Raw genomic sequence first — 12,563 nt, 5'->3', positions numbered from 1 at the left:
ATTAATCTGTGTTTTTTAAAATTGAACGTAGGGAATAAGTATGGACTATGTTCAGAGTTAAAAAAATGTCCCGGTATAAATCAATTACACACGATTTTGGATAAAATGTTATATTATACTCATTAGTCACTTAAGTAACTTTTTCTTGAGTGCCTACTTTCGTACATTCTACACTCGTAGAATAAATAACTAATATAGGTACTGTGACGATTTAAATCGCCGCTTGTAAATCTTCGCGATTTTCTAGAATGTTCTAGAACCCATCGCGACGGAAACGTACACGGACTTCCGCCAAAAAATCTGCGCATAGAGGGGGCGAAAGCTATAAATCGGGGGAACCAGAGACAAAAAGGGAAGTTCACGGCTATTCGTGGTGTTGTGAGTGACTGGGGAGAGTCAAGGGGACAGTGATCCATGAATTTGCAGGGCCGACGAGACGACGTAGTGGAGTTCTCGAGGGCCGTTGGAGACGATTCGTCTAAGTACCACCGCCCAAATCGCCAAGCGGATCAAGGACTTCACTACGGAAGACCGAACGTTTTTGCGTATCAGGATCTCGTCGAGTCCTGTCAGTCCAGGTCGTCCCCCGACTCACCGGAAGGTGCCGGATCTACCCACCAGCAAGTCCGTGGCCGTGGCTTCCACATTTTATTCATTTATTAAACGGATAGATTAACCTTCCACGTTATCTATCACCTTTCATTTTTTATTGCATTTCTTTTCATTTCATATTCATTGACAAACTCATTTATTATTTATTTCGTAACTGTCTTATTTATCTTGTAATTTCACCTAAATGAAAACGGTATAATGTTGATACGTAACAGTTCTGTACGTTAGTTAAACTTTGAAGTTTTACAGGAGTTTCTTCCCAAGTCTGATATGAAATTTTCGAAATATCTACTTATCATAATGGAAAAAAAGAAGCAAGTAAACTTACGTTAATCCTCTGTGCGGCGTCCAGTTACAGGGTAGGATTAAACAGAGTCAGGTAGCCAGCGTCCAATTTATACCCGCCGATTTTTCCTGAGGTGCAGTTTGTAGCCAGAGGGCGAAACCCGAGGGTTATATACAAAGAACCGAGGGAAAAATAGCATTCTCTCCTGAGGTGTATACAGGCTGTTTGATAAAAAACGCCTCAACCCATAACTTTCTTATTTATTATCCGATTTCAATGAACAAAAAAAACAAAGATATGGTTTTTCATGCGCTACGAAGCAGCCATATTTTTTTTTTGGCGTTATTTTCAGTAGCTAACGATAGTCAACTTTTTTTTTTTTTAATGGACACATGTAGTTTTTTAGGCTTAGTCTGGTAAAGTATTTTTTTCTGAATCTAATGATGTATTAAAAGTTATCGTTTGGTCCATAGCTGACTGAAAAAAAATAAAACAATTTTTAATTGTGGTTCAGCTTATTATGAAATTTTCGAGTGTGCCGTGAAAAACAATTGGAATACAAATAGCAACAAATGTCAAGTGTACTTTTTTTTAGTAATTCTGATAGAGATTTTTATTCTAAAAAAAACAATGTATGACATGTGTAACCTCATATAAGCAAAAACTTAAAAAAATAACACTACATTTTGAAACAAATGACGAGCACGAGAAGCTATCAAAATTCATTGCGTTACAATGTAATAAATTAACCAAATTAAGTTAGTTGGAAAAACAAATGACAAATATGTAATAACTATGTAATAACATTTGGGATTGCACGTACAGAGCGCAGTTTAAGCATCGACGACAGTAGCATTTTTAAACTTTTTTTTGTATTTTGGGTAGGTAAGTGTACACTTGTGATACACTGTTCTTTTTAAAATAAAAATCTCTATCAGCAGTGTTAAAAAAATTATGTGTTAGCATTTGAAAAAAAATATTTTGACAGTTTAGCCCTGAAGCCCTTGGACCTATATGTGAATTTATTAGGGCTTTTTATAGGCTATTTAGAGCCATTTAATATGGTGCATAAATCATTAAAATCCTTCGATAAAGAAAGGAGTTATGGACTCATCTTCTTTTTCGGGGACACCTGTGTGTTACAAATATTTGTAAGTTACAAATATCAACACATTCATTGTTTACGTTCATACACTGTATCAAATTAGTGGAGTAAATGCGGAGTGAATTTGGAGCGAATGCGGAGTGGGTGATTTGTAGTTGATTTAATCCCCCCGCAGTGAAATCCCCTCCAAGAGGGAGTTTATTTAGATTATTCATAAAAAAACTCTTCGGAGTGAAATACAACATTATTTGACTATTAGTGGTGTGCTACCACATAAGTTAGTATTGAAAGTTAATTGCACGTTTTACTGATCAGAAACTTAAATACAAAGGAAGCATTAGTCTATGGAACAAGAATAGGCATCAAGGCAATGCTATTGATTGCGTTTTTGACTGGAACCGAACGCAATAAGAGAATTTTGATTCAAAGAAGTCAATTTCTAATTATAGCTGCATTTGCGATGATAATAAATAAGTCTCAAAAACAAACATTCGTAAAAATTGTTGGTTTGAGATTTTATATTTCCGAATGTAACGGCCAAAGGCATTTAGCAAACGATGAAATTTTATTCAGTTCAATGGAAAATATTTAATTTTTTTAACGGCCCGATTTTTTTGTTTCAATAAAAATATAGGTATAAAAAATACGAAACACGTGTTCTTTATTTCATTTTTCATTTTTTGTATTAGTTTTTTATTTCAATTTTATATAATTTGAAAAAGATAAGATAAGAAAAAGATTAACTGTGCAGCCTTGGCGAAACCTGGCCAGTATAGCAATAAAAAACCTAAGGAAATGTCAATAAACGCGTTATTGTTTTTAAATATGGCATAGCCAAACTATACCTCATTTATCATTCGTATTTTTCAAATAACTCGAAAATTAGTGCATAATGACGTATTTGTAAACGGTCGCAGCTGACGTAATAGAACAAAATTCAAAAAAATTATATGCGATTATTATAGAGGTATACTCTTTGATAAAAAAAATTTTAGTAACGTTCAAACTTAAAAATTTAATGAAAACGGTCGAATTTCGACCGCTGGGCGACCTCTAGTAATTATTATTTTTTCTATTAAATTTTTGTTTTTGACTAATTACGATTTTTATTACACTCGAACATAAAATAATAGTCAAATGACTGCTATCCTGCATGACTGACTATGTTGTTATTTTATACTTAAATAAAAAAAGTTTAAAAAAGCAGATGAAAATTTCTAAGTTGACGTTTAGATGACATTTATCGTACTTTGTATTCCGATTGTTTTTCACGGCACTCTTAAAAATTTTATAATAAGCTGAACCACAATTTTTTTTTCAGTTAGGTATGAACCAAATGATAGCTTTCAATATATCATTAGATTCAGAAAAAATACCTTACCAGACCAAGCCTAAAAAACTACATTTTTCAGCCCCTGATAGACATACACACACATTCATGGCCCGGAGGAGGTTCCTTCCTTCGAAAAAATCCTCCCCCTTCGGTGGGATTCGAACCCACTAGCGCCGGGACCGCGACCGCGGAGCACTATCTCCGACAGTCATGCGGCCACCGAGCTACCTAAAAAACTACATGTCTATTTAAAAAAAAAATTGACTATCGTTAGCTATTGAAGATAACGCCAAAAAATATATATTTTACGGCTGTTTTTTGTAGCGCTTGAAAAACCATATCTTCGATTTTTTTGTTCATTGAAATTGAGTAATAAATAAAAAAGTTATGGGTTGAGGCGTTTTTCATCAAACAGCCTGTATAGTATTTTTTTCACAGCCCAAGTAAGATCAAAAGAAAAAAAAAACTTGTTTTCTTGACATTTTAATTTTAAGATTTCAAATTTTAGTAAGTAGGTTCTAAATTTCAATGCCTTAACAACTATTGAAAAGTGAAAATGTATGTAAACAAAATTTTCGTTTTTCGTCTGACTGTGCTTTTGAATTTGTGCTACTGATAATTGCATGATTCTGGGTGAGATGGAGGTAGTAGAACCAAAAGAAAAAGCTGCTGCTATAGTTGGAAATTTGTTGCCATCAAGATCAAGATCGAAAACGTTATATGACATGACATACAAAAATTTGAAAAAGTGGTGCATGGAGAAGAATGTAGAAGCCATCACAGAGAACGTTTTACTATTATTCTTTGTTGAAAAGGCCAAAACGTTTAAATCTTCGACTTTATGGGCGCAGTATTCAATGATGAAGCCTTGTATGAGTATCTACGACAATGTTGACATCAACAAATTTTCAAAATTAGTCGCTTTCTTAAAATAGTTATTTTTATATTAAGTGCGTGAAGAGAGTGTTTCTTGTGCATGAAAAGGTCTTTTACGCCGAGACGAAGGTCGAGGCAGTATAAGCCTTTGAATGCACAAAAACATCTTCACGCACAATATTTTTTCTATAATTGATTCAAAAAATTGAAATAATTAAAAATTCAAATTTTTGATGGAACTCTGAAGTTTCAATGCAGTGACCATGTTGCTAGGTAACTGAAGTGAAAAACAGAAATAGTCGTGTGCGTCAAATAGCATTTCACACACTATTGTATGGTTTCTATGGTTTCGATTTTACTAACAATGCAAAAAAAATACACGTAAAAAAATGACCCACTTCAGGCACGGATAACTAAGCGTGAATTTCAATGTTTTGAATCAATTATAGAAAAAGAAATTTAGAAGGTGGTTTGGTTATTATGGGTGGCGTTCGACAGCCGTCGCAGAAAGTTATCTTGAAGATTCGATTGAGAACAAGACAACCATTGCTATAGTCCGCACACGTTGAGTCATCCAAATCTGTCCGTGAAGTTTTGTCACTTGCGTTCAGAAATGGGGGCATACGTTTTTATTTGAATGATTGTGATCAGTGGTGGCTTGTACAATTTCGGCGTTGTACCGCATTCTATTAGTCTAAATTCTTGTGAAAATGTAACATTTAATTTTAATGTTAACAAATGAATTATTTAGAAAATTGGGTCTTAATAAAATCTCCCTAGGGCAAATTTTGAATATTATGTATCTGCGGGTATTATTCATTTTTTGTTCGACAATATCAGAATTTGAGAATTTTCTCCTATTTTGGATTTTGATAAATTTGACAGCTTGTCAAAATGAAACGTCAAGCTAATTTTAAAGATTTTAAGCGATTTGGAGCCTTTAAGGGCCTCGTCAAACAAAAAAAAACGTTGTATTCAACTCGTTCTTGTGTAAATTGGTCTTTTTTTGGCACTCGTGGATCTTTAAAACACTCGTTTCACTCGCGTTTTAAACTGGCCCACTCATGCCCAAAAAAGCCCAATTTACACACGAACTCGTTAAATAAACTACTATTCTGTCACAATTTCGATGTCATTAGAAATCAACAAATTTTCCCGGCTGTAAAAAAAACAAATGCACGCTTATGAAATGTCATACAAATGTCAACTCTACCCCATCCACACAGTTGCCACATAAATTTTCGTACATAGTTGCCATACTTATCCACAATCATTTTGAATCACCCAATAATAAGTTATAAAAATATTAAGTTAGTTCAGTACACTGTTGATGATAAAGTGAATTTGAATCATATCTAAAATATTTTGGTTAAAGTTAATGTTTATTGTCGTATCTTCTGAGATTAGATACAAAATAACTCTTCTACTTTTGACCGACATTTATCTGGATGTTTTAGTGCTGTATGACAGTAATTGATAATATATGCCACAAAAATGGAAGTTTTACAATTGAAAATATTAAAATTACCTCATAAACGGCGTTAGCGAAATAAAGTAAAGTTATGTGTGAAGAATTACGAACTGTTTTTTTGTAATGTAATGAAATATGGATAGAATTGTGTGAAAGATCGAGTGTTGTCGATTATAATGAAAGATAAAACTATATCCTACTTATTACTTTATCTACTAAATAATATATTGATTTTTGTTGACCTTTTGACAATCAAAGTTCAAGAGTATAGTTCAAGTGGCGGAAAATTCATATCTTACAGAATTTTATTTTTTGATAAATACACAAATAAGCGGAGTTAATCTTGATGGTAAGTGAAATATTCATCAAATAGGTATAAGAAATTTTTTACAGAGTCTCGCGATCTGTCTATTTATTGCCTATTGAATCTTCTAATTTCTCGTGCGCTAGATATTCAAAACAGCGTGTGAAATTGTTTCCTAGTTATTTTAAATTAAAAAATTGTAATTTTTTATTTTACCCAAAAACTTCAAAGGAATAGCCATTTTTTGCTTCATTTGAAACCCCCAATTCTGTTATTAAAAAGTCTTCTTCAACACAGAGAAAGACATTAAACTAAAAGAAAATTGCAGAAAAAATATTTTTCTTTTTTTTTTAATCAAACGATAGTTGAATATAAAAATTTTTTTCCTTGTACAGACTCAATCCGGGGACATACTGTATAATGATGTACATTTTTGTAATGTTATCTGACAACACCTGTTGCTTATGAAAACAAAGAATTGTCAAGTTTATACATTCATCGTTCAACATGATTACGTAGGTAAAGATAAATGTAATGAAGTGTAACACCCTTGAGTTTTACTCTCGTTTTAAAATATGAATACCTTTACTCCTATCATTCACAATGACAAAATATGTCAAACATACTTGATTCTAGATATCCTACTTACATTTTTTTACACCTTTTCCAATAAAGTGAGGTCAACTTATCAAATTATTCTATAGATACTTGCTTAACGATCTATTATTTTGTCAGATCAGTTCTTTAGATTATTAATCGATGGCGATAATCAAAAAATTTTATCTGCACATTGTTGTTAACCCTTATATTAGGTATCACTTTGATTTGGACGTTCGAACAGTAAGTCCAAAAATGGCTTCTTGTTCTTGCTGTACCCTAAAAGTATCACTTATTCTATTTGTAGTTAGTGTAGCCTTTTTTATTGTAGCATTTGCGATAGCATTTAAAGTATTCGACGATGTTATTTATTCCGAAGTGAATAAGGTAAATTAACATTTTACGTATTTATATGTAGTTTGCTCACCGATGTGATATTTAGGCGGTGAGACTTGAAGAAGATACAGAGCAGTACGACAGGTTTATAGAACTTCCATTTCCTGTGGATTTTAAAGTGTACTTATTTAATGTTGAAAATCCGGACGAAATCATCAGTGGAACTGCCAAACCAAACCTGACAGAAGTTGGACCTTTTGTATACAAGTAAGTATTAAAATCTTCAATTACATTTTTTAACCAGTGTTGCCTTAGAAAAATCTAACATTTTTTTTCTAACACTAATATCTTATACTGTTTTTATAGTGCATTTGAGGTCACACCTTATGTTTCCTATAAAATACGACCTGTATATAATGAGCAACTTTACTCCCTGATTGTATGGAGTAAAGTGGCTCTTTTTTCCCCTTGGGCAAAAAACCGCAGCCAATCAAGCTTTTAGTCATCTTTTTTCCCCTTGGGCAAAAAACCATAGCCTATTCAACCTTTCATGGTACGGTCGGTGGACAAATAAAACTGGGACACTTAAAATTTAATCTATGTAAATCAGACCATTGAATTGTCAATATATTTGTCAGTGTCTATATAATATGTCATACCAAAGTTAACCTATTTGTGATAAAGCCATAATTAAACGATGCAAATTTATAAATTTTGACTTATGTGATTGTCATTTTTGTCCCAGTTTTATTTGTCCACCGACTGTACATATTTATTTCGAATTTTTTTTTTCCCTCGAGGTGCAGTTTGTAGCCCGAAGGCGAAGCCCGAGGGTCCTACAAAGCAACGACGGAAAACAATCATGCATTCCCGAGGTGCAGATACTATTATTTGCACGATTCAAAAATTTTAATTGAAAAAAGCCGAAAGGTTAAAAATTATTTTTAACTGTCAACATGACACTTCAATTTAGCTTGACAGTTAGTGATAATTTACAAATTTTCGGCTTTTTTCTATTAAAATCGGTGAGTCGTGCAAAAAATAGTATATGGACCTCGGGAGTGAATGAAAAAATCATCCACTTCACTCCGTCGGTGCATAATATACTATTCTTTATAAAACACGTAGTCAGTAGTAACGTTTTTTATGAAATTATAAAACACGCCGTCAATAGCAACTTATTTTATAATTATAAGATTGTAAAATAGGCAGATGCACATTATTCAAGTAACATTTTATTCATCATTCTTACAGTAATTATTTCAAAATGAAAAGCACAATTATTGGATTGAAAACTCAGGCCTGTACTTGAGCTAGAACTGCCACATTCCTCCCTATTGCTTAGCTTGGTGCTCTTGTTTATTTATACATCTACTTCTTTAACTTCTGCTGTTTCATCCAATGCAAGCGTCCCACCACCGAAAACTTTTCTGGCAATCTTTACTTTCTCTTCAAAGGATTCTCGTCGTAATGTGAATTAACTCTTCAATAAAGTTCTGCACACCTACCTTCATATCAAGAAAAACCAAAATGACATCTTCGGTTACCTCCTTGATGCCTTTTTTATTCTTCCAGCCTTTCGTACGAAATTCTTTTCCCTTATTCTTATTTCTTCTGGAACGTTTTGGCACATTTCAATGATGAAAATTGTTTTGTTTTTTTTTTTCAAAATTTGTTGATATTATTACCATAGTGCCCACGGCAATCTTCGCATTTTGTGTATTGTGACGCGCCTCGAATAATTTATGACATTTTAGAATAATTCCTGAATTTATTAAAATTTGTGATAAGTAAGATGTTAGTGTTAGAAAAAATCTTGAAGACAACACGTGTTTTATAGTTCTCGGTTTATTAAATCCTGGCTCCCTGCGGTAGCTCTGATTTAAACTAGGACCTCGATTTTTAAATCGTCTATAAAACACTTGTTATCTTAATAACTATACCTACCCATCTCGGTTATCATGCATCATCGAATAAGTTTAAAACACAGTAGCGTTATACACTCTATATCGACATTTCTACTGTTGTAAAATTATATTTTGCAACAGATTACTCTAAAGCATTAAGTTTATTTATCAAATGGTGACGTAATAAAATAAAAATTAGAGAACTGAGTAAAAGGATTTTTAATAAAATTAAATAATCAGATATTTGAAATAACCTTGGAACTTGCCATTTTGTACATTTCATTTCTTATTTTTTTATTTTTTCTTGACAATCGTTTTTGTTTTCTTTCTTCACACCCTTACCTTCAGTTTCATTTACCTTTATTTTTCTCATTACTCTAAACAGGCTAAACCTTCTGACATGATAATTCTGTTGGGATAAACTTAAACCTTCCGCTGCTATAGTACTATTGGGAGCACGGAATTTCGGGCAGACTTGAAATTTGACTGATATAAAATGTGAAATAGGTTTTAGGTGCTAGACGTATTAATAACCTCATTTTAATATCAACTATTGTCTCATATCATTTTACAAATTGCATTCATCATTTCTGAAAAGCTGCAAGTGCTTAGATGTGATTTTTTGAGAACTACACCGTCTTTTTTATTAAACTTTGGAAATCAATAACTAAAATGTAAAATAATTGTGCATAATTGTGACAGTTTATTTTGAAGTTCATTATTATGACATTTATGACAATAAAGCTTAGACTACATTGGGTTTTTTTAAATGACATGTAAATTGCTCCCCGAAATTCCATGCTCGTCATAGTACATTAACTGACTCGACTAATAAACCGATAATATTCAATTGATCACTGAAGGGACACCAGATGAAGATGGTGGTAATGACCGTTTGATTTAACCTTAAAAATATTTTGCCATAAGGATCAGTTTTGTGTCATTCATAATTCTTGTTAAATCAGGTATAGTCTTTGCCAAAACCAAATAACCACCAACACTGCATTCTACCGAGAAAATCAACCGGCAACGTTGTGTACTTAAATTTGATTGGTTTAGCATCCTAGTAATATCAAAATTGCCATTATACATTTAGTGTAATTTTGTTTTCACCAACTTAATTCAACAGGTGGTGGTTATTTGGGTTTGGCACGGCCTATAGAAACTCCGAACGAATATTCAACCCCTCATCTGCAGGGAGCGTTCTTAGTAAATTCAGAATTACTCGTAAATTTTAATACTTTGGGAATTACAACTACACAATCCGCTTCCTGCATTTGGTGAATATTATAATGTTATTAGTGGGGCCTTCAGAATCAGAAAAATGTACTATAACAATATGTTCACGATAACGCAAATCTCATTTGTAATTAATTAGTGTTTCACGAGTATGACGATACTCGAACCATTGAAAATATATTCGAAAACCAAAGATCACATCTTATGTGTATAAAAATTTTACGACATACAGCTACTAATGTTACTTTTGCAGACAACATCGAAAAAAAACTGTGTTAAACACAAACTCTGAAGAAGATACAATTTCATACACTCAACTAGAAACCTTTGAGTTTGATACGGATGCATCTGCTCCACTCACAGAAGATGAGGTCATCACAGTGTTAAATCCAGCGTTAATGGTGAACCTTTATATTTGTTTTATAAAATAGAGTAGATACACTATCAATTTCGAAACGAATCAGTTTTCATGTTTTTAGATGTCATAACATGAGACTTGTATCCACATCTATTTTAATGTGTTGTATGTTGTATATAATTTACAATATTCACTTGCTCCATTTTAGTCAATGTATCAAGTGGCAGAAGAATTTTTTATGGCAGGTGCTGTAGATCAGTGTACTAAATCGACGTTCCCTGCTGGTTATGAAACACTTTTTATCACGGTCCCTGTGAAAGACTTGTTGTTTAAAGGATTCAACTTTTGCAAAAATGATGGAGACGATTTATGTGCTCTCGTAAACGACATTGTATGTAAAATTGGGAGCACCAAACGGAACATAGATATCCTGGAAGATTTGTCGTTGCAATTTTCGTTTCTGAACTACGTTAGTTTTTATTAATATTTCAAATATTAAATATTAAAATAACTGCAAATCTTTATAGAAACAAAGAGAACCTGACGGGAAATACACCGTCAAAAGAGGTATGGATGACATAACGACCTTGGGCCATATAGACGCGTGGAATAATATGAAGTTCACACAATACTGGGGTGAAAGTACCACTTGTAGTGAAGTGAAAGGAACTGATTCAACTTTGTACCCTCCGCGAGTGACTGAAGACAATGCTTTTTACATATTTGCTACAGACATATGCAGGTGGGTAAAACAATATGTGCAATCTTAATTAGGTATTCATTAAAAACAATTTAAATAATTTTCTTCTATGCGCTAATTTTTTTATAGAAATGAAAATAAAATCAACTACTGTTTTTAAAGTTTATAAATATTTTTTTTCTAAACAGATAGCACTTCAAGTGTAAATGCGAAAGGTCAAAATACACGTTTGTTTTTTTTTGCAACGCACCTGCAGGGATAACTAAAAATATATTTAATCTTGTTGATAGCAGCTTATCGTATAAACATGAAAAAATGTTTTCAGGTCATACTTTTCAATTGATAAATTATTTTATAGATACTAAATATGCTTAATGGTAAAGAGTGAAATTTGCTTTTTTAAAATTTGCCTGTCAATTGTATAAAAACAATATAAAAAATAGATAAGTTTATCGAAAAACTAATCAAAAACGTATTTGAACCATAAAAAATAGTCTTCATTTAAAATTATATTTCACTCCTCGGTTTATTATTACTTTATGAACTACAGATTCGTCGAAATCACCTACAAAGGTGAAGAAACTTATAAAGATATAGATGGATATTTATTTGGAACAAGCAAAGAAACTTTGCGATCTACCCAAGAAAATCCAGAAGACGACTGTTATTGCAGCAAGTTAAGCAAGGACGAAACTGGCACAAAGTCCTGTTTCTTAGACGGTATCATCGACATGCAAACTTGTTTTGGTAAAATTCCGTATGAATAAATTTCCAATGTTAATAACTTAAATATTATTTTAAAGGGGTTCCTGTTTTGTTCTCGTTTCCACACTTCTTATGGGCCGATGAGAAATATGCAAACGGTGTTGAAGGAATGGCACCAAACGAAGACATTCACAAGACATATCTTGTTGTGGAACCGGTTTGTAAATCATACCGCAACGTTATTACTTTTTAAACTCCATTTTTGTAGAACACGGGGACTCCTTTAAAGGGTGTTAAACGAATACAACTGAATGTTGCCATGAGGCCAATAACAGGTGTTAAATCGATGCTCCAGGCCACAAGAGCAATTATGCCCTTACTATGGATAGAAGAGGTATGCAACTGCGTCGGCGAAATTAAAGAACGTACTTTGAATAATTTTTTACAGGGAGTAGCTCTAACTGATGAATACGTGGACAAACTTAGGTCCAGTTACTTTGATAAAGTTAATCTAGTCGACGGATTCAAATGGGCACTAGTCGTAATTTCTTCTCTACTGCTGGTTGTTTCTGGAGGTTTTGTCATTTGGAAGAAGTTCTTTCAACAATCTTAGAATATTATAATATGCTCCTACTGTCAAATTATCTTCGGCTGTTGTAAATATTGAAGACTTTTAAAGTAAACCTATTTATGTACATTTTTTACGTCAATGAACAACGACCGTTAAAAAGAAA

At 32.8% G+C, this 12,563-nt stretch overlaps 1 protein-coding gene and 1 long non-coding RNA gene across 2 annotated transcripts; one reads left to right on the top strand and one right to left on the bottom strand.

The window, feature by feature from the left end:
• The first annotated feature begins 6,789 nt into the window (after nucleotides 1-6,789).
• LOC138137124 (sensory neuron membrane protein 2-like) lies at nucleotides 6,790-12,563 on the top strand. The gene is made up of 9 exons (XM_069056417.1): nucleotides 6,790-6,971; nucleotides 7,027-7,187; nucleotides 10,320-10,467; nucleotides 10,633-10,893; nucleotides 10,952-11,166; nucleotides 11,675-11,871; nucleotides 11,928-12,046; nucleotides 12,098-12,223; nucleotides 12,278-12,563. Exons 1-9 carry the CDS (start codon nucleotides 6,840-6,842, stop codon nucleotides 12,440-12,442), a joined length of 1,524 nt encoding a protein of 507 aa, XP_068912518.1. The 5' UTR covers nucleotides 6,790-6,839; the 3' UTR covers nucleotides 12,443-12,563.
• LOC138137244 (uncharacterized) lies at nucleotides 8,136-9,538 on the bottom strand. The gene is made up of 2 exons (XR_011161651.1): nucleotides 8,429-9,538; nucleotides 8,136-8,369 (listed from the first exon to the last, which is right to left on the bottom strand). It is a non-coding gene; the product is annotated as an uncharacterized lncRNA (long non-coding RNA).

The sequence above is a fragment of the Tenebrio molitor genome, chromosome 1, assembly GCF_963966145.1.
Source record: "Tenebrio molitor chromosome 1, icTenMoli1.1, whole genome shotgun sequence".
Taxonomy (NCBI): Eukaryota; Metazoa; Arthropoda; class Insecta; order Coleoptera; family Tenebrionidae; genus Tenebrio; species Tenebrio molitor.
This window is presented reverse-complemented; position numbering and strand designations above follow the sequence as displayed.

Coding starts and splice junctions, on each gene's coding strand:
- LOC138137124 (XM_069056417.1), top strand. CDS start 6,840: ATGGCTTCTTGTTCTTGCTGTACCCTAAAAGTATCACTTATTCTATTT. Junction 10,894..10,951: donor AATTTTCGTTTCTGAACTAC/GTTAGTTTTTAT, acceptor AAATCTTTATAG/AAACAAAGAGAACCTGACGG. Junction 11,872..11,927: donor CGACATGCAAACTTGTTTTG/GTAAAATTCCGT, acceptor ATTATTTTAAAG/GGGTTCCTGTTTTGTTCTCG.